Source organism: Gadus macrocephalus, chromosome 4 (assembly GCF_031168955.1).
Source record: "Gadus macrocephalus chromosome 4, ASM3116895v1".
Lineage (NCBI taxonomy): Eukaryota > Metazoa > Chordata > Actinopteri > Gadiformes > Gadidae > Gadus > Gadus macrocephalus.
Genome location: NC_082385.1, coordinates 16,253,081 through 16,278,298, shown reverse-complemented (window position 1 = coordinate 16,278,298; position 25,218 = coordinate 16,253,081). Strand labels below are relative to the sequence as shown.

At 44.7% G+C, this 25,218-nt stretch overlaps 2 protein-coding genes across 5 annotated transcripts; both read left to right on the top strand.

Annotated features, from left to right (window-relative positions):
* The first annotated feature begins 5,947 nt into the window (after positions 1-5,947).
* On the top strand, positions 5,948-9,489 carry znf703 (zinc finger protein 703). Its single transcript, XM_060050539.1, has 2 exons — positions 5,948-6,692; positions 7,225-9,489. Exons 1-2 carry the CDS (start codon positions 6,615-6,617, stop codon positions 8,716-8,718), a joined length of 1,572 nt encoding a protein of 523 aa, XP_059906522.1. The 5' UTR covers positions 5,948-6,614; the 3' UTR covers positions 8,719-9,489.
* A 6,787-nt stretch (positions 9,490-16,276) lies between these two features.
* Positions 16,277-24,449, top strand: LOC132456223 (GRAM domain-containing protein 2B). Of its 4 annotated transcripts, none has more exons than XM_060050537.1 (13): positions 16,278-16,506; positions 19,359-19,446; positions 19,542-19,611; positions 19,721-19,824; positions 20,040-20,135; positions 20,224-20,295; positions 20,783-20,863; positions 21,041-21,152; positions 21,317-21,427; positions 21,655-21,742; positions 22,165-22,254; positions 23,389-23,473; positions 23,704-24,449. In XM_060050537.1, exons 1-13 carry the CDS (start codon positions 16,403-16,405, stop codon positions 23,740-23,742), a joined length of 1,140 nt encoding a protein of 379 aa, XP_059906520.1. In that variant the 5' UTR covers positions 16,278-16,402; the 3' UTR covers positions 23,743-24,449. The 4 variants fall into 4 exon arrangements, 2 of the variants coding, with proteins under 2 accessions (XP_059906520.1, XP_059906521.1); XM_060050538.1 differs by lacking the exon at positions 16,278-16,506 and adding an exon at positions 16,944-17,009; XR_009525398.1 differs by lacking the exon at positions 23,704-24,449 and having other exon boundaries at positions 16,277-16,506; positions 21,890-22,254; positions 23,389-23,448.
* Positions 24,450-25,218: the final 769 nt, after the last annotated feature.

The window sequence follows — 25,218 nt, the reverse complement described above, 5'->3', positions numbered from 1 at the left end:
ACACATACAGGCACACAGAGATATGCACACACATGCATGTAAACACACGCACACACACTCACACACACACACACACACACACACTTACATGCTCGCACACACACACTAATACAAGCGCACGCACACAACCCCCAGCACTTATGGGTGCAGCTGTAATCCCTGCACTGTCAGACTGGTGACATAATGACGGACAGACAGAAGGAGGGGAAGTCGCGTTAGAAGTGAGGTGTCTGGGTGACGGGAAGATGGCCGCCCTCGGGCCGCACGCATCATCACACGAGCTTGCCGCCTGCTCTCTGTCTCAGCCGTTGAGCAACGCGTGGATGGAGTTGAGCTGTAAAGAGCTGAGAGACAGTGCTCTGTTTTGTTCTGGTGTAACCTTCCGTCCAGAATGGGTTCCCGCTGACCCCACGGCGTTCTTCCAGCAGTTTAAAGGAACTTTGTTGCAGTGACATATGAATATACGTTCTGTTCTTACGGCACGTTTGTTTGTATGTTCCAGTAACAAAGTTGTGTGTGTATCTAAGTCATTCTTTGGAGTGTCTGTACTTTACTTGTTGACTTTCATTTTTATTCACCATAAAGAAAACCTCCGATAGGGCTTCTACATCGTGCATCTCAATGACCAACAATAAATCAACTTCGGTAAATAAATAATAATGCTATCTTTATTACCAAAGAGACTAAACCCTAGATATGTATTAGCATAGAGGATCACCACTGAGGTTGGCCTTTACTTTGTACTATCATCATATCAAACTCACATAATATTGTGTTTATTGTGTCTCAACGTTTATGCTAATAGACTGAACTCTGTATGAATGCAAATTGCCCTTGGTATGCTAAGAAGTACAAAATAAGGTATTTTATAGTGAAATCTCTCTCTCCCTCTGTATCTCTGATTTACACACTCACGCACATGCACACACACACCCGGGCACACACACACACACACACACACACACACACACACACACACACACACACACACACACACACACACACACACACACACACACACACACACACACACACACACACACACACACACACACACACACACACACACACACACCAACCTTCACATATTGTATCCCCCCCACCACCATATTTTTTCTCCTGCCAAATCATTTCTCTCTAATCCTTTTTGATGCGACATTGCAGCAACGCGCCGCTGAAGATAATCCTTGACATTTTTATCACTCAACCCCTTTTTATTTAGTCTGCACTGCTCGCCTGTCTTGTTTGCTGATACAATCTGCCAGCCTGTGCAGGCCGGGGCAGATCACACATCAAGACACACCCCCCCCTCCCTAAGGGTGATTGAGTGTCAAAGTAATACTCTGCTCAGTGTTCTGGGTGGCAGGCTAATTCACAAAAACTTCACTGGAGGATTCGAACCTTACCGCTTCCCAGACTATTGTCTGTTGTTTTGCTGGATGTTTGCTAAGCCTGACCCCAGCAGAACAACTGGTTTGCGTTTGGGTGTGCGATGTGTGTGACACATGTCCTGGTCATCGAAGAGTTCAGTTTTTGACTGTATTTGTTTCTGTTGGTTTGGATACATGAAGGTTAAAGCAGAGGGAGTGAAAGATTAGGCAGCGATACGGGGAAGGAGAGTGGGAGGACAATGCACAGACACGCCTCAGAGAGGGGGGCGAATAGAGCGACCAAAGTCTGAGTGAGGGGGAGAGAGAGAAATTTTGTCTGTGCAAATAAAAGGCCAAAGAGACAGACATTGAGAAAGAAATATTAAATTAGGCTGAGGTTAAAATACTTGGTTTTCTTGAAGATCGTTTAATGTAATTATATGGTGAAACAGCAGAATCATCTTGGAACACATTGTCCTGTGGTGGGTCCGTGTCCCAGCTGACCTGAGGCCAGCGTTGGGGTTTCAACAGCAGTAAACACAAACACCATGAATTGTTTTGGGAAGGCACTCTACCGTGCAAAGACCATAACTTCTTCGTTCTTTCTCTGTCTTATCCTGCACACGTCTTCAATCCCGTCTCACTCTCTCTTAAAGATAACTCTCAGAGTTCTTATATTTATTATTTTCTTTATTATTATCTTCCCTTTTATCTCTCTCATCCTGTGTCTCTCTAGCTCTGTCTACTAGTATATCTTCTTAAATGTTTTCTTCTATTAATCTGTTTCGCTATCTCCCTCTCTTTCCCTCTCTCTCTCTCGCTCTCGCTCTCGCTCTCGCTCTCGCTCTCGCTGTTTCTGGTGAGGCATTGCCCTGCTCTCTGTCTGGTCAGTTCTTTGAAATAAACAACACTCCTGCGAAGAAGTTTAATGCGTTAGAGGAAAAACTATTTACGTAATGTTTGTTGTTGTTTTTCTGGCTCTAACATCAAGCGTAATAGTTGTGAAATGAAAGAATACGCCAATGTTACCTTTATGGAAATGATGAATGCTTGTGAAGCCCAACTCGTCCTCAAACCTAAACACGTTTTCTCTATCTTTACCGCTCACACACGTCACATCACACGTTTCATTTGGTGCACTTTTTCTCACACCATCACACTTCCCCCGCTGTGTTTGGAAGAAGTTATCACTGCCCTTTACTTTACAAGTGGAGGAACAGCGACACGCAAACACACACCAGTCCACCGCTCAGGTGGAGAAATATCATGAGGGAGACAAAACAACGCACCATGCTGACAAACCAATAGATCCCCTCCACACCGCATGTTCTTTACCTTCCATTGTGCAACGTGAGCAGAGGACACGGTGAGGAACAGGGAGCATATATGGAGACACATTGTACTTGGTCCTACAATTGGTACGGCCCTCCTCCTGGCGTGACGCGTCATGGCGGAGGAGGGTCTGTCCTAGTTCTGGGCAACCCAAGGCCAGCGGTGAAAAATATCTTGCAAAGTTTCTCAAAGCATTTTTTATTTGTGTTTTCTTTTTTACACGTTGGTGAATAATGGTGCGACATGACACAGTAATGCTAGTTCTGGTGGAAAAACAGCTCATCCACACCTTTCTGGGCCAGCCTGTGATACCGTTCCACAGGGGATAGATGGAGGAGGTTCTGTTTGTGTTTGTGTTTGTGTGTGTGTGTGTGTGTGTGTGTGTGTGTGTGTGTGTGTGTGTGTGTGTGTGTGTGTGTGTGTGTGTGTGTGTGTGTGTGTGTGTGTGTGTGTGTGTGTGTGTGTGTGTGTGTGTGTGTGTGTGTGTGCGTGCGTGCGTGCGTGTGTGTGTGACTGTATGCGTGAAATATAGTTCTACTTTAACATTCATGTATTCGAGTAGAGACAAGATGAATTGACCCTCAGACATCTATATCACTTCCCTAATTAGAGCACTGTGTCATCGCACACCAAACCATAGGCTGGATGAAGAACGTGGGGATTTATGACTCCTTCGCTATAGAACTTATAGGACAAATAGCAGGAAATTATGTGGGGTCATCACTATGCATTAGTAAGAGATGGATTCACATTTTTGAAGTTTCCAAAGACGAGAAAACATGTGATTAAAAAAAATACAAAACATAAGATACTGCTTATTTCAAACAATGTTTCTCTGTTCACATGAAAGGAAGAGAAAATGCTCCCCATTTTAGCTCAAGAGAATCACTCGTCTGATCTTTAACTTAATCTAGATGCCCACTAATACCGTGCGCAATATCACTGCAATTAGATTAGCGGAGGAGACGGAAAATCGTTTGTTCCAAGTGGCGAGGTTGATCGGAATTGATTTACTCACAGAGTAACGGCCCATTTAATGGACGCCATGTTCAGCAGAGGCTGACAAAAGCAAACCTACTCTTCTTTCTGTCTTTTGGAGTTTAATGTCATAGTTATCGATTATTGTAAAATCCAGTGTTTTATAGCAGATTGTGTTTGGGAGGTTAAATCAACTCAACATCTGATGCGCTACCACCCACAAAATGCTCCACTTTAACAGAATGTGTTATTCCGTTAGTGTGTCAATGGAAAACAACAACAGGCCTGTAGAACAAAAGATGAACACCAACAATGGAACGCAGGCTCTGTTTTCAGTTCTCCTTTTAATTGTTCAAATGAATTCTTGAGCGGTGGTGTCTCCACCAGCGTCATAATGAAGGTTAAGCTTCATGCATTCCATTATTCAAAGATTGAAGAACATTTCTGAATTGATTTATTCGCAGATTTCCAATAAAAGGAGATGGAATCCAGATCCATTCTTGGTCATCTGCTTTTCAGCCCTATCTTTAACTCAGGTTTTGATTTATAATGCCTGCACAACGTCTTAGTGCTGCGGGGTTTATCTGGTTGACTGGCAGCCAGTGGTTCATACCTCAGAAGGCCCTTCTCAGCCTGCTGTCACCGCTCCTTATTAGGATTCTCATATATGTTGATGGAGGATTGTGTAGTGAATCTACTGGACCACCTTACTCCCAGTCCGATTCCATGGGGGGGATCTGAAACAAGATGAATGGGGGGGGGGGCGGCATTTCCTCCCTTTAGTATGTTGACCTAGGGATGACACATGTTTGTTTGTTAAAACCCATTCACAATTTTTCAGAGATGTTTTCAGTAAAGCTTTAAGAAATGTTAAATGGGATACATTTGATTTTGAATATTTCTCTAAAGATGACTTAGTCTTAGTTCCACATGAAAATATATCAGGGCAATGTGTTGCCTTTCAACGATACAAAACAATACACACGCTTGCTTTTATTGTTTTCCCAAGTCCTTTGCGCTATTAAGCTCGGGATAGTTGTTTCAAATGTTCTTGCTGCATGTCTTTGCTTGAATACTCTTTTCAGATACGAGAATAAGGTGAAATACTCCTCCTCAACAGGAAAGAGCTGTTGCTCAGTGATGGCTGTTGACAACGCTTGAAGGGAAGTCTGTTTGACAGGTTGAAGAGAAGACCCCCATTCTGTCTGATCTTCGGGTACTTGGCCTCTTCTGGTATTCATTTCAACCTCGCTCCATTCCACACACTCCTTCCGCTCTCCCTCTCTCCTCTCTCTTATTACGCTTCCTGACCCGTTCATATTCATAACCCCTCAGGAGGTTAAGGCGGGAAGCTAGATAGATAGCAGAAAGATACTTAGCTAGGAGCAACTAGCTAGCTAACAGCAAGCTAGCTAGATGTCTAACTTTGTCAGATAATGATGAATTATTGGAGGTGGTTGTCTAAAAAGTGCAAATACTTATCACCCAAATTACATTATACAGTCTTTTGCCCACAGGTTGTAAAACATTAGGAGTGATTTATACTCGTTTGGGACAGCATGGAAACTGTAGAGATTCAAAGACCCACCGACTTGACTATTTTAGGCCGCCTTTAATAGTTCTTGTCAGCTGTAATTTTTAAGTAGGCCTACTTTAACCAATTCGTTGTATAATTAGGTTAACAAAATTAGCTCATTGCTTGCTCAGTCACCAGGCAGTAATTTAATAAAGTTATTAACCTTCCAGATGAATAGAACCATTATGCGTTGCAGGCCATCCGTCTTTATCATATTTCTAGTCCAGAAAAAGAAAAAATATTTTTTTTGCATCTGCTGTGTTTTCGAAACATTGATGACTCTGAACAAGGCTAGGAAATGTTTTTCTTTCAGCATCCTACAGAATAAGGCACAATATATTGCACATGCAAATACATTTTCATGTCAACAACAGTTGACAGGACAGTTGATTAAAATGTAAATTATATTTTAAGTTAGTATTCCAATCCTGATACCTTTACATAAACAATAATTTGAACATTGAAAATGTAATTTACATGATAAATTGGTAATTATTATACTTACAGACAAAGACTCTCAGGCTTTACATTTTATTGTAGGCCTATTTGCTGTTATTTGTTTAACAATGTTGTACTAGAAACAGCACTGTGGCCATTCAAAGGACACTGATGATGCAAGGCTCCGCCCTCATGTAAATTGAAGGGGCTACCTCCTATTGGCCGAGCGCTGCCTCACTGTGAAGTGTTCCAGCGGAGACCTCACTCCCGCAGTGAGCTCGCGAAGTGAAGGTAGATTCGGCGCGGCGGGCGAAGCAGTGGGATCTGTTCTTTCTCCCGGTCACTCGGATTCAGCAAAGTGGACTGTGGTCGGATTCAACGTCGTATAGGACTGGATTTGTGCTTTTTGTTTCGTGGTTAGCAGTTACTGAAGAAGCCTATACTTTATTGTTAGACGAGACCTTAACCTGGGATTACAAGTGGATTGTTGTGCGCCTTGAGGAATGAGGAGATGCTTTGACCACAGCAGCGCACCAGGAGGAACTACCCGGCGCGTCGGACGCCCACCGCGCCAAGGGAAAAAGATGGTTTGGTGTTTCTGCGGAGGTCAACACCATATTACTATAAGGGGCGCTCAACTTTAGATTTCATTCCGAAACTATAGACGACCAATCTCCTGAAAGCTGTCTGCCATCTCCAATAAACGATGTGTATGTAGTGTCCGTTGGACACCAACAGGCCCACGCCACCCGACCGAGTCCTTAGATACATAAAGAAAAGGTTTTGGTGCCGCCAGACCTGCTCGTTGACACCTCGGACCCAACTCCTGGGTTGCACCGCAACAGCGCCTGCTCCTCTAGAACAACGCCTGCTCCTCCAGAACAACGCCTGCTCCTCCAGAACAGCGACTGCTCCTCAAGATGTTGACGGCTCACTCAGGACATTTCCTCCACCCCGACTACCTGCAGCCGCTCACCTCCGCGCCCGTCAGCATCGAGGTAAACTCATTCACCAAATGGGAAATACAACGGAGAACTATGGACCTGTAATTACACAGAATTTTTGAACTGTATAAAGGAAATTTGCTTAAGGTTGTATTTATACAACCTAAAGAATATATATATCCCTTAGGTTGTCTATAAAGGCTGTATATAAAGTTGTTTAATATGCATTTAAAGCGAAAACATCTTTGCTGGACGACTACAAATAGCTACGAGGACATAAATAGTGGTTTATTAGAGATGTCTTACTATAGCCCTTATTGATTTTATTTAGATTGATTGTGTATTGTGTTGCCCTTTTACAAAGGCAGCACAGTACTTGAATACAATAAAATGAAATCCAGGCCTAGTTATATTTATATTATGCATATTTTATCTATTTGTAAATAATAATAATAATAGTCCATGTATGTATACAACTCCCTTATACACAATGTAGTCCCTGGCATCCATACAGTCTTCCTCCTCTGAGTTAGGCCTGAACCCGCGGGCCATACTGCTGCTGTACTGAACCAATGTCCTCTTACAGCTGGACGCCAAGAAGAGCCCGCTGGCCCTGCTGGCGCAGACCTGCTCCCAGATCGGGAAGTCGGACCCCCCGTCTGCGTCCAAGGCCAGCTCCATGTCCTCCAGCGGCCAAGGGGACAAGGACCCCCCCAGCCGCCCGGCGCCGCCGAGCTCAGGCCCACGACACGGCGAATCAGGCTTCAAGCCCTACCACAAGGCGGGCGGGGAAGGGCGCAGGGACGGGCCGACCCGGACCCTCGCCCCGGGGGTTGCCGGGGACAACAGGGGGAGCGGCCATAGCGGTAACCAGCAGGCCTTCCCTGCCCGCCCACCGGTCTCCCCCACCTCCGCACCCCCCGGAAGCACACAGCCGCACCCTCCACCCCCGCCTCCGCCCCCGCTCCTCAAACACAACCCCCCCCCCGCCGTCGGACCCCCGGCCGCTGACGGAGACGCTGGTCTGGAGCGGGCCAGTCCCGGCAGCACCGCCGGCGCCGCCCACGGCGGAGGCCAGCTCAAGAAGGACGCCAACGACGGTAAGTCGTCGCGCTTGAGCAGCCCCCACCTGGCCAACTCCAGCCACGTCCGGGCCAGCGCCAACTCCAGCCACGGCAGCTCGGACGGCGGCTCCCACGCGCAGGAAGGCAGCAAGTGCGACCCTCAGGCCACGCAGGCCGGCCTCACCCAGGGACACGCCACCCCCATCTCCCCCTACAAGACCGGCCACCCCCTGTTCCCCCTGCCGTCCGGCGCCATGGCCTACCACGGCGCCGGCATGGGGGCCTACCCCGGCTTCCCGTCCCAGTTCGTCCAGGGCTTGGACCAGTCCAAGGCCAAGCACCCAAGCTCCAGTCCGCTCAGCGGGGCCTCCCCTCCGTCGCTGATGCAGGGCCTGTGTCGGGACCCGTACTGCCTGAGCTACCCCAACGCGCCCCATCTCGGGGGGGGCAACCCCTGCCTCCACCCGGACCCTTCCTCCGGCCTCAAGTCCCCCGGGTACCCTCTCGTCTACCCCTCCCACCCGCTGCACTCCCTCCACTCCAACAGCCTGTCGTCCAGCGCCTCCTCCTCCTACTCCCATCCCCTCTACACGTATGGCTTCATGCTCCCCAACGACCACTTGCCGCACGCCTGCAACTGGGTCTCCGCGGCGGGCCCGTGTGACAAGCGCTTCCCCACCTCGGACGAGCTGCTGGCTCACCTGCGCTCTCACACGGCCCTCCACGGAGGCATGGACCCTAAGCTGATGTCCGCCATTTCCTCGTCTGGGCCGACCCCGTGCCACATGCACCCCTCCTACCAGAGCAGTGTGGCCTCCATGCCCAGCTCCTACTCCCTGCGGCCGCCGCCCAGTCTGGGCATGGCGCGCTACCACCCCTACAGTAAGGTCCATCACCTGGCCCCCGGCCAGACCTCCATGGCCCTGCCCACCATGCCCAGCCCGGGGCCCTACTACCCTACGTACGCTCTCTACAGCCAGCGGCTGGGCTGTGGCTCTGCACTGGGCTACCCGTGAGACGCGCGCAGGCACAGCAGACCGGCCCCCTGATGGGGTTGCTGGCCATCCGGACTGCCTTGAGTACTTTTCGTGTCGGTAAGCCATTGGACTTCAAACTCAACAGGTTGAAAGATGAGTTTCATTGCTTTGGAATCTCCTTCAGTTGTTATTTGTACATGTGGTGGATTCTCAGGGGTGTGGTGACCAGTGGATAGGCACCTGGATTCCGCTTCCCTTCTGAGTAAACGGGGAGAGTTGTGTTTGTATCCTGCAAGTCAAGGGTTCATGAAATCAACCAAATGTTTTTAATGAAGAAATGTCCGCGTCACGGCAGCCCTCAGCAGGCCTTGGGAGTGGCTGAAGCCCAGGCAGCAAGCGTTTTTCTTTCCAGGAGTCCAGTAGTGTACTGAGGAGATTCATGCAGGCCTCATCCTGCAGAGTCCATATGTCATTGGTTGGTTTCATCTATCAGTGTACATTTCTTTGTTACATTTTTATTTTTCTGCTGAGAAATTGTATTTATTATGATTTGCGCACTTTTGTCATGAGTTTATCACTAAGTTCTCAGTTTAAAATTCTATTAACGGTCAAAAGCTGCACATGGTGGGGCAGAATTCTCCCTCTGGACTCTTCTGTTTGTCAATTTTTATCTGTATAGCAAATTATTAAAAAAATACATTAGTAAATGATATTTTTTTGTAAAGTATTTGAGATAAAAACCTTTTGCGGTGTTATCCAGTGAAAGGGGAGGTCATATTTTGTTAAATAAATTGCACTTAAAGAGGTGAACCTTTGTGGCTTTGTTTCTGTTTAATTTGATTTTTTGAAGTACAAGATGAATGTAATTAGCTTTTTGGTCTGTAGAAATATGAACTTTTCTGAAGTGTCCTCAACCATTCATGTTTCATAATCCAAAGTAAAGGTGCTGAACAGATTCGCCCTGTTTATCCTGACCTTACATCAGAAACATCAAAAACAGTGTATGCATTTTGGTTTGAGGCAAACTTCACAAGGGAAGATACCTTGGGAAATCTCTTTATTAAATGAACAGCTTTATACAACTGTTTGCAGGCAAGAGGCCCCACCTCAGAGGTACACAGGAAACTATTATTATCAATCCCAACATACAATTTGTTACTGGTTGTAATACCAAATAAAATATGTTGGACTAAAACCGTTTTCCTGGAAAAAAAAATGTTTTTGATGACGTAAAAGTAGGAAGGAAATATCCACCCTAAAATGATGGACGAGGTTATGCTATTTAAAGAGTAGTTATGGCATTGGGACACGCACATGTTGTTTTGCAAATTTAGTGTTAGGCCTATTTCCATATAAAATTGCCCTCATTGCAGGTTATGAAAAACGAGGCGATTAAATATAAGTTAAAACAAACTAAATTAGCTGAAACCATATTTTGAAGGTAACAAATAGTAGTGTGTGCTATTCCTCTGAGAACGGGGCCACACACTCATGATATATTCTCTGCCTCAAGATGTTACAGCTATATATCAACACATTATGCTGCAACATGTAATCATGTCTGAAGTGGTTTCATAACTCAGAAACAAGTCCTCTATAAACATAAACTTTATGGCGAGCAGCAAAGCAAGGAGAAACAGAAGCCCTCCCCCCAACCCTACCCCAACGACCTGAAAGCCGTGAGCGCCATGCCTTGTTGTGACGTCATTTCTGCGGGGCCCAGCGCTAAAAGCCTCGGGGCTCGCGCTCTGCCCCAGCCCATGGGCACGCTGCTGCGACAGTCGCTCCGGTTACAGGGCTGCTGCCACGAGACACACCGCGCTAGTGGTAAAACGCTGTTTCCACGCAACGTGACACTCCCGACAAGGACACGTATTGATAACCCGGGCTGGCCCGTCGCCCAGCAGACTCACGGCGCTCAGCGGCGCGGTCGCCAGGAGCGGATCCGCCGGTAACACGATCACCTGTCGTAGGCTGGCGAGACGTGTTGTGACGCAGGGAGAAGGGGACGACGGCTGCAGGGTTCACATTCAACCCTGGGACGATATTCAGCTGCTCGGTAGTGCTATTGGAACAATGAACTTACATGACCAACAAGGTTTTCTTCTGAACTCTAAAATGAGACGTTTGCTTTAGGTAACTATTTCGTTGAGGTGAGGCTCATCTGAATCATTTGACCCTCCGTCTCTTTGGTTTGCTGTTGTAACGTTACGAACTAGCCTATATTTATTATAGGGTTTATATTATATAGTAGGCCTAGGCTATATACCAGTATAGTCTTCAATCTAGCTGTTTTTGTCTTTGCATACCTTTATTGGGTTCATTGACCCTTATTTTAATATAGCCTATGTGAGGATTAACTATTTGTCACCTGTTGCTTAAACCCGTTTCCGTATCCAATCAAGACACTGAATAATTATGCTATTAATTATTGGTTGTAACAATAATCGCCATTTGTTTAGTTACGTTATGATAAAGATTACATTTGCGAATTAATTATTTTTTTATATCTTAGACATTCATATCAACACATTTACTACATTGTCCTCCAGCCACTAATGGTTTGTATTCAACCACATTTCAGCATGTTTCAATATCGGGGGGGATGTTTGTCCCCCGATATACATTGTAATTAAAGACCTGCTACTGATTCAGCTAAAGTGTGGATTGCATATAGGTCATGGTTTGTTGGTGTCGAGCCAACAAGTTTTAAAACATCTCATCAGCTTGTCACCAGTGGCATATCACAGAATATTATTATATATAATCATTTCCATGCTAGTTCCCAACAGATAAATCAAACATTCCCACTAGGAGCTGCTACTCTCTCTCGAAGAGGCTTACGGGGTTGGTTTTGTGAACTCAAGTTGTTTCCAAGCAGACATATGAACTGGGTGTCTCGTGTGCGTTTCTAATACAGTTTCCCTGAAAGAGTCTTTTATTCCAGAGTCTACATTCATTCAAACTTCACCTCATCAGTTCTGGGAGGAGAAGGAAAAACAATAAAGAAAAATAAAGGAAACACCACGACGCAAAAACAACACAGCAAATGCAAACTCACACAAGGCATTGAACCGTGAACCAACTATCCTGTTACACTCCATCTATGATCATTCTGGTACTTTCCATTCCCTTTTTCCTAGTAATTGGTGTACTATTAATTACACCCCATCTCCACCTCCTCATCTCCTTGGGCTGTGGCTCCCTCCACGGTCTCAAATCTCAAACTGGGCCCTGTTGAAACAGAGAGTGAGGGAGAGAGGGAGGAACGCACAACAGGGCAATGGCAATTATGGTTTCTCCACTAATGTGTATGGTCCCAGCTGGTTCTACTCTCCTTCACTCTGAGAGAGAGAGAGAGAGAGAGAGAGAGAGAGAGAGAGAGAGAGAGAGAGAGAGAGAGAGAGCCTTGCTCGGTTGTCAGCTCCCAAGAATCAACAGCACCAAAGCTCACGGAGAACGTGCCTTGGCAGCGTTCATCAGCAGGCCTGGAGGCTAGCGTGTTAGCCTGGTGATAGCATCCTCCGTTTGGTTGGTGCATGTGGTGACTGCCGGCCCTCTGGCTCCGCCCTCATTCCTGGTGGTTTATTCATCCTGCTTTATGAATATAACCTCGTCTAATTGGACGCCGTGACCCAGCAGCATAGGCGCCTCGCCACAGATTTGTGAGGTCACAGACGCTGGAGTCTCCGGAGCAACCGACATGCACAACACACGCGCACGCGGTCGGACGCATGCACACACACACACACACACACACACACACACACACACACACACACACACACACACACACACACACACACACACACACACACAGACACACACAACATGGTCATGGGGGAAGATCGACTTGGAGTAAGAAAGCATGGAAATAAGAAGACACGATTACCCAAATACAGTCATTAAGGAGGAACTGTGTTTCAGTCTGTCAGGATGATTAATGAGCGAAAGCCAATCCGAGAGCTATGCTGTTGTTTAGTCTAACCAGAGGACCTGTTCCCGCTACACCAGGGTGACCTACAGCAGGCCTATGGTCTGTGTCCATGTTACAATGAGCACCTTCTGAGCTCAAATCCTTCGCTCTGAAACTTAAACACGTCTCTCTTTGAGGGAGTAGCGTAGTAGAGTCGTTGAAGTACGTTACATAAACTGTGAACTAAATGGTCAACTTCAAAAACCACAACCAGATAGGTTTTTAAAAAAACATAATGGCTCTGGGAATGACTAAACTAACATTGCCACGCTTTACTTGTGTTTATTTATATAACTGCATTATACATTGTGATCTCGATAACTATTTTCATGATGAACCTCATGAGATATATTCGTAACTCTTTTAATTTTGTTAAAACTAATATCATGGTAATATATCATCATCTTGCACTCGTTCTGTCTCACTACCATGTGAATCAGAAGAAGAGAGGACTCCCCTACGTCCCCACGCCACTCTTTACACTCGTCGTATGGCATGGTAACGTCCTTCATTCAGTCGTTATGACGCGCCATCTGGAGATCTGTGCAATGAATCAAACTCTGTAGGAATGGGTTGTAAAAACCGAGACTGTAGTCACCAGGACCTCAGTCACAGCATGTGAGCGACGACAAAGTGTGGGGATAACTTCCTGGGTGAGGGGCCGCAGCGCGGGGGGCCAATGCAGGGGGGGGGGTCCCCCCGATAACAGCACAACATGACTGACATTAACACTGAGGGGCCCGGACAGATAAGGGCCGCCGGCATGGGCACGGGGGGGGTCCGGGGTAGGTGTCGGGGTCAACACATGTCCGGTGTCGTTTGAATGAGGGCCCCGGCAGCTGGCTGTAGCAGGGGCCGCGGCCTGCTGCTCTGCATGTCAGGCTGTGATTAATGACTCGCCGGGCCCCTGCTCTGTACTTCAAAACAACACCCGAGAAATTACCTCGAGCAGAGCCCAGCACCGCTTATATATATAGACACACACGCACAGGCACACATGCACACACACACACACACACACACACACACACACACACACACACATAGACGCACACACACACACACACACACATACGCTTACACATACACGCACACACCATTTACATTTGAATTTATTCCATGTCCTTCTTCATTATTTGTTCAAATGCATATATCACTCCCATACATTCATACTCTGAATATATTTTAAGGCAAGAAATAATAATCTATTATTTCAGATTGCTGTTTGAAAAACGGTATAGTCTCTACACAGTGTGCCTGGATAATGTCTCTCCTGCTCTCTCCCTTTCTCTGCCTCTCTCTCTCTGAATACTGGTTCCCAGCTTGTCAAGCAGCTGTCGCAGAATGATTTATGACCACTAGACTCGGACCTGTCTTCGCTGCCATCTCAGTATTGTTACAACTGACAGCTAATGAGGTCGGACATGCTTTCAAGCAGAGCACTTAACAGGACTTCAGTCCTACACCCTGCCAGCAAGAATCTTTCTCTGTCACCCTCTCTCTGTTTCCTTCTCTCCCCATCTGTCTCTCTCACTGTCTCTCGCTCTCTCTCTCTCTCCCTCTTTACGTCTTCAACACCATTCTTCATCGTCTCTCCCTCACCTCAATCCTTTCGAATGTGTGTCGGCATTCCGAGTCAATCCACAGAGACGAGCCGGTCCCACGCAGAGGACTTTCTTCTGCAGTGGGAGACAGAATGCTTTTGGTTCGGCATCCCGGCTTAGATACTAATTTCAATCCCTGCTTTATTGTGGTGGCATGGATAGAAAGACTGAATCCTTCATTGCATTCATTATCTTATTGCAGGAGGTTCATAGTCATAGACTGGATGAAATAAAGGTTGATTATCCTTGTGTGATATCCACCTGTAGCCTATTTCATCGCCATACAATCAGGCGACCTCAGTCTTAGCATGTCTCTGATTCTCCTATAGAGCAGATCGTGGTGGTCCCTGACTCCCTCTCTCTCCCCCGCTCCCTCTCTTTCTTATTCTGTGGCTGCCTTCCTCTCCCCCTGAATGAGAAGGCAGTATAATCACTAACAGAGTCGCTGGCAGCTCTCCCACCTCTAACCTTAGTCCCTTGTCAGCTATGATTAATGGCAGGCTCCCTCGCTAGAGCTTGCATTGCGCCGACTCCGCCATTGTTCCCTGGATACTTAATGATCTTTGACAAGTTTACTACCCCCCCCCCCCCCCCAACACACACACACACACACACACACACACACACACACACACACACACACACACACACACACACACACACACACATACACACACACACACACACACACACACACACACACACACACACACACACACACACACACACACACACACACACACACACACACACACACAGTCTTCTTACTTTTACTTTTCCACTAAGAGAGAGAGAGAGAGAGAGAGAGAGAGAGAGAGAGAGAGAGAGAGAGGGGATATACTGATAGAAGCAGATGTGTTTTGTTGTTGTTGCATATGGTTTGTACGTTTACTTCAAAATCAAAATAGATTATGATCATTATTCATGATCCACTGGGAAAATGTCCATCTACAAAATATAAGATGCCGCTTGAATAAACATAATTGTGTGTGTTTTAGATTATCTCCTTTACCTTTTTCCTTTTTTTTAATTGATATTATTTGACAGTGATATAGAAAGGTAAAACACAGGTGACGGTTTGTTGCGTAGGGTGCTACCTCCTATATGACCCGAGTTTCACAGACTTTCCTAACAATGCTTAAATATGTAAAGCCTTGCCGTCAATCAGAACCCTTATTTTTAGCTATAACTGAAGCTACAACTCAATCCACTAGAGGCTCAGTGCAGGTTAATGTGTGTACGGAGAACGTGTCAGTGATCGACAAATGCTATGACGGTGCTGCCTCCTGCTGGCGATGGCAGGCTCAGGTTGAGATATATTTTGTGGTTTGTCTGTGTGCGTTCGTGTGCAAGTCGGAGCAAATTTATTTTTTTTACTGTTTCCCTAGAACACGGAAATATGTGAAGTAAAAAAAAAGCAAAACTTTTGCTTCAGCGCTCCAAGAAGAGACATCCTAGCCCACTAATAGGCCAATTACATTCGAATCACTATGAATAAAAGGCAGCATATCACAGACAGGACTTTCCTGTAGACCTATTTAACATCACAGACGGGAGAGGGCCTCCAATGAGCTGTGTAGGCCTACGTCGGAACGTCCGATATCAGGTTCCTCAGCGATTCCCAACCCCCGTTAGAACCGGTTCTTGAAATATTTCCAGGAAGATATTTTTAAATAATAATAATATTTGTTTGTTGTTATATTCTATAACTTAGGCTAAACGAGTCAAGTTATTTGCTCTAACACATAGACATAACATATATCAATATATGCAACTAAACCACTGTAAATCAAGCACTGTAAATGCACACACAATTTTTTGTTTATTTAAGTCTCAGGAGACATTTCTTGTGTTTCTCTTCTAGAAAATGCATTGTTTTACACTGCCCTCCACATTTTTTTTATGAATATGCCGGTCCTCGAAACCAAAAATCTTGGGAACCCCTGCTCTAGATGCAACCAGTGGTTCTGCGCACAGATCCTAGTTTTCCTCGGGTTCGTTCCTCCCCTTTCCCGGCTCCACCTCTCAGGAGGTTACTGCCCACTGCTCGTGCTCGACCTTCCCAAAGCTCCGCTCTGAACGGCTTCCCGTCCTCATCCCATGCATTTTATCTAACAAAGCAGTTCCCCACTAAAAGGTTCCGATGGTCGAACCCCCGGAAAGACTCCTCTCCCCGGTACCGACTTCCGAGCAACTTTCTCACGCCGGAAAGTTAGTCCGAAAAGACTCTCGGCGGATCCCATCGACGTAAGTAGAGGAACACACTGGGCCCAATGGGTTTCTCTCCGACTTTTCTGCAGACAACGAATCAACACATCGCACGACATTCTTCTGCGGGATGTTTTCATTTACAATTTGAATGCCACAACTAGAGGTTTTAAAGGGCTCCAATGCTGTCTTGTCCCTGGACAAGGAGCCGATATCGATGCATGGGGCGATTGTTGTGAATCCTCTAAAATGTGTATAACCGCTTATTACACCGTTGTTATACATCCAGCTGCTCCTGAGGCTGGATGGGTTTTACTCACACGCAGGCCAACTCATTTCTTTTGCATGTTTAAACACGATGATCAAAACGTTGTGCTTGGATGTGCGCAATCACTGCTCTGTGTTAATTTGTGCAGACCGGAGTTGGACAATGGTAGCGAGGACAAGCCCTGCGGAGGTGTAAGGTCAGCTGGAAGTCTGCTACCAACTATGGACTCAGAGATGGATCCCCCGGAGAGCAGGAAGAAACAGCCACTCACCAGGTGACCTATAGACACACAGCAGACACAAGCTGTTTCTGGCTTCCGCTGCTCCAGGCTAACAGTGTTCATGGTGAATGGACCACTTTTATAAAGCGCATTTCCAATCTGGGTCCACCCAAAGCGCTGTACAATATTTCACCATTTATAATCATTCACCCATTCATACACACATTCCCACATTGCAACAGTTGAAACTATTAGAAAGTGTTACAAAACTCTGGTATGTGTGTCGTGTAGTGTCACTTGGGTCGGAGTGAGAGAGAGCTGGTTAAAGGTTGGATTTCTCTACCAGCCTGGTGCCACTCCATCCGTTGAGTTAGCTAGGACGATTTTACATTGAATTTACATGCAAGTTAGCCCTGAACTCAACCACATCGACCTACCCACCACACTCTCCTCTTGTATTAGCCGTTTGGTTGGTTTGGTTTTACTTTTCGATTGTTTCGTAGGATATGATGATTGTTTTCCTTTGGTCGTAATAGTTAAATGCATAACAATGCTTTGTGAATTAATTTTCCGAATTCAAATATAAGTTATTTTTTGCTATGCTGGCCTTCAGATCAGATGCTGCGTGCGTCACCTGAGCGTGACCTATTTATTCCCTCACTCTTGAACGCGTTCAAGCGAACATTATAGACAGAGCCGAGGCCTCCAGGACCCCCTCTCAGGGCAGCATTTACCACTCCGCCCACTTCAGTATAAACTGAATTCTTACCTGTGTTCAGAGATGCTTCTTGAACCACCTCCAGAATGCAAGCTTGTTTACCTTGTGTCTCTGAATAGACCACGTGTTGAACATCTACCTCTCCGAGTCATACCTAGCCCGAAACAACAATACCACAAAGGATCAAATAATTGTTTCATCAATATCTGTTGAATAACCAATATCTTTCGAACAAAACAAAAAACACTTTCAAACAAGGCCTACATCAACTGCGATTGATAGGCGTGACGGTAGCCAGGTCGCCAAATGTTGACCGATGAACCTATGTTGTATGTTATACAGACGCAACAATGCATGACTGTGCAACGGCAAATTCTTTCTGCCTATGCTATACCATCTTAAACATCAAGGTCAACACAAAAGCTTCTCTCCCAACAGCGCCATTTCAGCAGACTTATTTGAGCAGGAAGAGTTTTTGAAGACAAGTGAAATTAGAATAGCGACCACAGAGTTCACATTAACTTGTCAGGTGTGGACGTCAGTGTATACTTCCATGTGATGTTTCCTTGTTACACTTCTCAAAAAACGACTGCCACATTGTGGTCTGTATTAGTCACTGTTCACAAATGCTTATTCCTTATAAGAATTTATTTTGAATTTATATGCTTCATTCCTGAAGAGTTAGACAGGAAATATCGCTAAAAATATCTATGTTTTAATGAATAAAATAAGAGGCTCTGAATAGATATCTCTGCTCCTCGAGGTGTTGCTCAACACATGAATGAAGGAAACTTAAACGGAAGTCAACTAGCCAAAAACGAATAACTAAAAAACTCAGTTTGGATCATAAATAAAGACCGTAATTATCGGTATCGCAGGCCATGTATCGCATATCATATCGTGAGGTACCCTGTGATTCCCTACCCTAATACAAATTACTGTATCATGAATAATGTGTCAACTATCAAACAATAAGTGCATGAATTAGTAAGGACTTTACTTTAATAATGACTACATTCAACCCCACAGACCTCTATCATCCATTCATTTATTGAATACAGTTGAATTCATAACTTAATACACTTGACCCCCCTCCAGCGGACCTAGTGAGTGTGTAGCTCAGTGATCGGTTTATTAGTTCATAGTCCAAGATCGTAATGATGTGGTGAGAAACGTTACATTAGCCACACCAATTCCTGTTTGTTGTCTTCTTTATTTGTTACTTATGCACTACTGTTCAAAAGTTTGTGGGTCACCCAGACAATTTCCTGTTTTCCATGAAAACTCTCACTTTTCTTCGACAGTTTTCATCTGGGCTAACATAATTGCACAAGGGTTTTCTAATCATCAATTAACCCTTTAACGCAATGAGCTAAACAATGTACCATTAGAACACAGGAGTGATGGTGGCTGGAAATGGGCCTCTGTACACCTATGTAGACATCCCAGAAATAATCTGCCGCTTCCACCCAGAATAGTCATTTACCACATTATTTCCAGACTGTATTTCTTATTAATTTAATGTTATCTTCATTGAAAAAATGAGTGCTTTTCTAAGGACATTTCTAAGTGACCCCAAACTTTGAACGGTAACATATATGTGGATGTTATGGTATTGTATTATGAACAGCGTTAGCCATGTATAATAAACCTCCCGCTCTCTCTCTCTCTCTCTCTCTCTCAAGGCCCCGCCCTGTGGAGCCGTTTGCGCCCGCGGTGACCCCGACCGACGGAGACAGGAAGCTGGACAGGAAGAAGAGCCAGCCTGGCCATGTGAGGACACCTGATTGTTACCTTTGAGCAAGGCATGACCGTACATCCGTGAACCGTGCACGTTAAAACCAAACGCTTTTGCTCTGTTTTAATAGATATCAAAGACAAACGTCCAGTATCACAAATTATTCAAGGAGATAAGCAAGGATGAGCTGCTTAAACAAAGTAAGAGATCGATTCCTATTTTTTAAGTAACACGTGGTTAGTTTATATTTCATTTGTAATTTGTTCTTCTCAATAACCTAGACTATGTTGTGGTTATGTGTGCCCACAGGCTACACATGTGCGCTACAGAAGGACATTTTGTACCAGGGGAAAATGTTTGTCTCAGACAACTGGATTTGCTTTCATTCTAAAGTGTTTGGGAGAGATACCAAGGTAATAAAACAAACACATGTGGGTCTTGTTGCATTAATGGAATTCAATCGTATTTCTGTGTTTGTTTTAGAACGTTTGCATCGATTGGTTTAGGTCTGTGTTGTCAGGATTTATGTATTATTAAATAAATGCTAGTTTGTATAGGTTTATTTATTTATTCATGTATTTTTGGTTTATTGATAGGTAATACAGGGTTATTGTTGTTATTTCTCCAGATTGCCATCCCTGCGCTCGCTGTAGCATTAATCAAAAAGACCAAGACCGCCATCTTAGTCCCCAACGCCATTGTTATAGCTACGTCAACAGAGCGGGTAAGACGGGGCTAATTTGTTTATTCAAGTAAATAATTGATTTCTAAATGCAACTTGTTTACGTCGACTACCTATCCCTGTTTTGTAGCATGTGTTCGTGTCATTCCTTTCACGAGACAACACCTTTAAACTCCTCAAATCCATCAGTGTTGACTTGGACGTAAGTAATCTCTTTATGTGTTTTATTTACTCAAGGGTTTGTGTCTTTGTCAACACAAAGCCATACTGCAGCAATTGCAGTAATACTAGCCTCCTAACCACTTACTGTGTTTGGGCTCTGTTGCTTTTTGAGATGGCAGTTGGTTGATGTAATTTACAGTGTCTATGCTGCTTCTAGAAAACAAGAATACTTCTGCTTGTAATTCTTTCCCTCCAATAAGCTGTACAGATGCATGAGAATCAGGAATTTTAAGGCAAAGTAAAATCCAACAAACTGGAAGGCATTTTATGCGGTGATGACGTTTTTCTTTATGAATTGACCGTTAATACAGAAGCACCTATTGTCCTCTTTTTGCGTGTGTCTCCATAGTGCAGGGCAGAGTAAATGACTTACATTGTGTAAAGCGTGAACTCTCGGCGTATGTCTACATGCAGATCTGCCTTTGTGTGTTGGCGTGTAACCAACGCCGCTGTCTCCTCCCACATAGGTGGGGAACACAGGAAGTAGCCCCATCACTTCCTCCTGCGAGAACAGCTTCAGCGTGGAGGCGCCGGCATCGCTTCCTCACGTCAGTAGGGCCCCGCCACAGACCACACTTCTCACTGAGCTCAAACTACAAAGCCCCTGTTTTTACACATATAAATATCTGCATGCATCGAGAAAGAGTGTTTGTTCCCATTGTGTTGCTGTATGGAAGCCCTGTTGGTTTACATCATTGGCTGTTTCCTAATATTGTCCATTGTAGGACCTCTGCGGAGACTTCTCTGACCTAGATAGTGGATTGCGCCACAGAAGACGAGACCTGCTGGAGTCGAGCAGTTCCGGATCACAGACACCCGACTATGAGAAAATGGCCGGTGTGTAAGGGGCCTTTGACATGTTGCTGTAGGGCTGCGTAACCACAATACCGTTTCCACCACATGATCCTCCTGATTGTGTGTTGACACTACACATAAGGGGCGGGTTAGTTGGTTAAAGTAAACATATGGATCTACATTTAGTCATTTGTGTTTCCTGTTAGACTTTGACGGCATGCCAGAGACCTTTCTGAACGTGGGGAAGAATGGAGAGGTGTCTGTGCACGCAGACATCCATCTGCAGTCACCCGCGCCCAAACACCTGCTGCAAAACGGTAACACAAGCTCAGATTCCTTCAGAGGGGAGAACATACAAAATGCTTTGTCTTCTGTGGGTTCTGTGTGAGGGTTTAGTCATTAAGGCAATAGAAAGTGAGAACAAGCCAATCTAAAAAAGATGACACCACTACATTGTTAGTCGAGTTTAAGTCATCAAATATATATATATATCATAACCACATTTTACTTTTTGTCTAAATTTTACCCTGTATTTTACATGCAGGGCCAACCAAACCAGCCCTGGAGTCAAACCACAGAGGAAAGCCACAGCCCCCATCCCTCAACACAATCCTTCTTATCTATTTGTTCTTGTAAGTAATGTTTGTATTACATGCATCCGTGTTATGCTACAGGACAACACACTGATCACACCATCGTAAGTCTCTCCAGGCAGGACTGGGAACAATGGTAATATGGCACCTCTATCTTCAAATACACATCACGTCACGGGCTGTTAGGCAATATGGGCGAGCTGATCTGGAGAAGTGATGTTAGTAACAGACGCTTCAGTGGAGCCAGGAGTCACGGAGTGGGTTGATTGCACACCGGTATTGTCTTTTAAAGTGCTATAACAGGTTTTTCTGGGAAAGATTTCCGATTGACATGCTATACTGTCTTTCAATTCTGGGAATGTTCTGACACGTTTGAAATAAGGGGGGTTGTCTGATCTGTCCTGGATATTAATACACTGTTGTGTTTATCTGTGGCTCTTTGTGTGTTTGTGTCCCCACAGAGTTAGTGTTCTGGTCCTGTCCTCGTGTTACATGGCCTTCAAGATCGTGGTTCTGGAACATCGCTTGAACTCCTTGGTTTCTGTGGGAGAGTAAGTACCTCAGTACCCCATGAGTAAGACACCCACTTTTATGAGGAGTTCAAAGAAAACAAATAAAATATAATCCAAGCTGTTTGTATAGATAACATTTGATCAACAAAGAACTACTGATACAATAAGTAGTGTAGGGACACCCTGCACTGCATCACAGAGCTAGTGGCATCACCCCTATCCCCTCAGTGTTACCCTGCGTTCACACCAAAAGATGCATTTGCTGCCCGAACGAGTTGCCGCCGAAGTTTTGCGGCGCCGCAAATCAAGTTTTGCGGCGCGGCAAAAGTTTTGCAGCGCGGCAGAGGTTTTGCGGCGCGTCAAAAGTTGAAATATTTCAACTCGAGCAGCATTTGACGCGCCGCAAAATACGTGAACGCGCCCGCCGCCCGTGCCCAGTAGGGCACGGGCATGCCGCGCTGCAAATCAGATTTTGACGCGCCGCAAATCAAATTTTGCTGCCCGTTTTCTCGGCAGCAAATGCTGCGGCAGCAAAGCAGCAACCCGTCTCTACATTCACTTTGAATGGGATCGTGACGCGCGTCAACTTTTTGCATCTTTTGGTGTGAACGCAGGGTTATGGATCCACAGTCTGTATTAGGGCTATGACTTTTGCCCAAAAATCATATTCAAAGTTTGTTTGTTTATTAATATTAATATTTGAATATATTCGAATATTTATTAATAATATTTTGACCATTAAATGCCTTCAGTAAGACTGGTTTGTTGACCGGCGTTGCTATGGTTACCTGTCTTGCGTGTTCCAACGGTTTATTAGGTTTCTAATAAATCGCTGTCTAATCAATACTCAATTCACTGCCTCTTCCGTGGTCATTACAATATTATGAATAGACTGCATCGGGTTCTTCGACGTCTCTCCCTCTTGGCCTGCCCATAACAGGTTCGAATATTAAGGACTGCCTAATATTTGTTCGAATTTGATTTATTTTTTGATATTCGAATTATATTCAAATAACAAAGTTCGGAGTCAAAGCCCTAGTCTGTATACGTCCTTTTGGATAAAACCATCAGCTAAATTAAACATACTCCTAATCAGACCCTCTAGCCCCAGCAGATGACCTCTACCAAACAGCTGTGTGTGGATGTTAACCCAGGTCCCTCCTTGTGTTCCAGAAGCGCGGCAAGCCACCAGTCTCAGGAGGGTTTTAATGCGGAGGTCTATAAAGAGCTGACCTCCAATCTGCTTAAATTAGAAAAGGTTTGTTCACCCGTCTACTTTACCATCTATTTTATTTGGTCTTAGTGTAAATCACGTTTATGCAAAGCATCTTACAATACTTAATGCTACTTACCTTTGTAGATAAAAGGGCTAACCATTCCTTCAAGGAGGACTCCTCTTTCTGCGTTTTCTTAGGCGCTTAAACAGAGTTTTTCCTTGGTTGGTTATAATAAAGTTGACTTGACTTTTGCATATTTCCATCCGTGTAGATTCAGAAGAACCTCCTGAAGCTTCTTGGAGAGACATGACTGAGTGTGGTGCCACCTTGGAAGAACACCTTCTAGTTCAACATTTCAGAAGATCTTTTCGTAAACAATTGACAGTTATCTTCAATAGAGATATTTCAGACATGTGTCTGAATTATATTTGTGCAATACAGCAGTGTTGTGCCTGAACGCGTTCATTGAACGATAGTTCATGAACTCGTTCATATTTTCGGCGAACGCGAACTGAACGTACTGTATTACTGCCTGATGAACGTTACTGTGAACTCGTTCATTCTGGTGTCTGTGAACGGCACGCGAACTCGGTTTGACTTCGTTCAATTGGGGGGTTATTTGTTTATCAACACGGCGGATGCGCGCGCAGAATGAGAACATTTGTTTGACCGGTTGCCGGTTACCTCCGTGTGGTTAATTTGCAGTTGCGGTGTTGTCAGCTTACTGTTACATTAAACTGCAATCAGAAAATGCGGTTGTATGCTATAGACCCTATAGTGTCTGTGGTGTAAAGGCTGGGACGAATTAAAAAATATAAATACACTTTATGTTGAAAGTATAGACCGTCCCGATTCCCATTGAAACGAATGGCGCGGTGATTATTCTTCAAAACGAGATCTGTTAAATCGTGAAAAATGAATCAAACTGTAATCAGACAACACGGTTATATGCTATAGACCCTAGAGTATCTGTGGTATAAAGGCTGAGACGAATTTCGAATTATAAATATGTACAATCCATAACGTTAGCTCTCTGGCTCATAGCTCAGCGGACTAGAATACCTCCCAGAATCATTGCTTGTTGGCCGGAAACGGAAACGGGGGCTGTTTACGTTTGATTGTAGTCTTTTCGCTCGGTTCTCCGACTCAACAGTAGGGCTAGAACCGAGCGAAAAGACTACAACCAGATTTGAACTACAACCAAACTAGTTCCCTTTCCGCTTCCGGCCAACGAGCAATGAGTCTTCCAACAGAAATCAATGGGATTTACAAAATGCGCTAAATGTACAATAAAACACGATAGAAACTGTATTTCGCTACGATGCTTGATTCAACCACTCTATTTCATCCTAGACAAATCACGAAGTGGGCTCGATGTTCAAAATACCGGAAAAAAATAATATTATTGAAAATAATATTAATAAAACATATTGAAAAAAAGAACTATGAACTAGTTCATTTTTTGGAACTGTGAACTTAGTTCAAATCTTTGAATTATGAACGTTCAACTGAACTAGTTCATTTTAAAATTTGTGAACTGAACTTTGAACTAGTTCACGTAGAAAGTGAACTATCCCAACACTATATTTACTCTTTCTACTCAGGGTTTTGTATTTCTATTTTTCACTTTGTTGTGTAATTTGAATACATGGAAATCAAAGCTTAGCACTAGTGACATAGTGTGTATGCCTATGTAGCATTTTAGCTTTCAAAGGCATGACGAATTAGACATTTCAATGTTTTATCAACGTTATATCACATGTGCTGTATATGTTCCCTGTCCAAC

Bases quoted from the DNA above. Each gene is read 5' to 3' on its own strand.
- LOC132456223 (XM_060050537.1), top strand. From the start codon at position 16,403: ATGGTCGAACCCCCGGAAAGACTCCTCTCCCCGGTACCGACTTCCGAG. The intron at 20,136-20,223 runs GTAAGACGGGGC...CCTGTTTTGTAG, and splicing joins TAGCTACGTCAACAGAGCGG to CATGTGTTCGTGTCATTCCT. The intron at 21,743-22,164 runs GTAAGTAATGTT...GTGTCCCCACAG, and splicing joins CTTCTTATCTATTTGTTCTT to AGTTAGTGTTCTGGTCCTGT.
- znf703 (XM_060050539.1), top strand. From the start codon at position 6,615: ATGTTGACGGCTCACTCAGGACATTTCCTCCACCCCGACTACCTGCAG. The intron at 6,693-7,224 runs GTAAACTCATTC...GTCCTCTTACAG, and splicing joins CCGCGCCCGTCAGCATCGAG to CTGGACGCCAAGAAGAGCCC.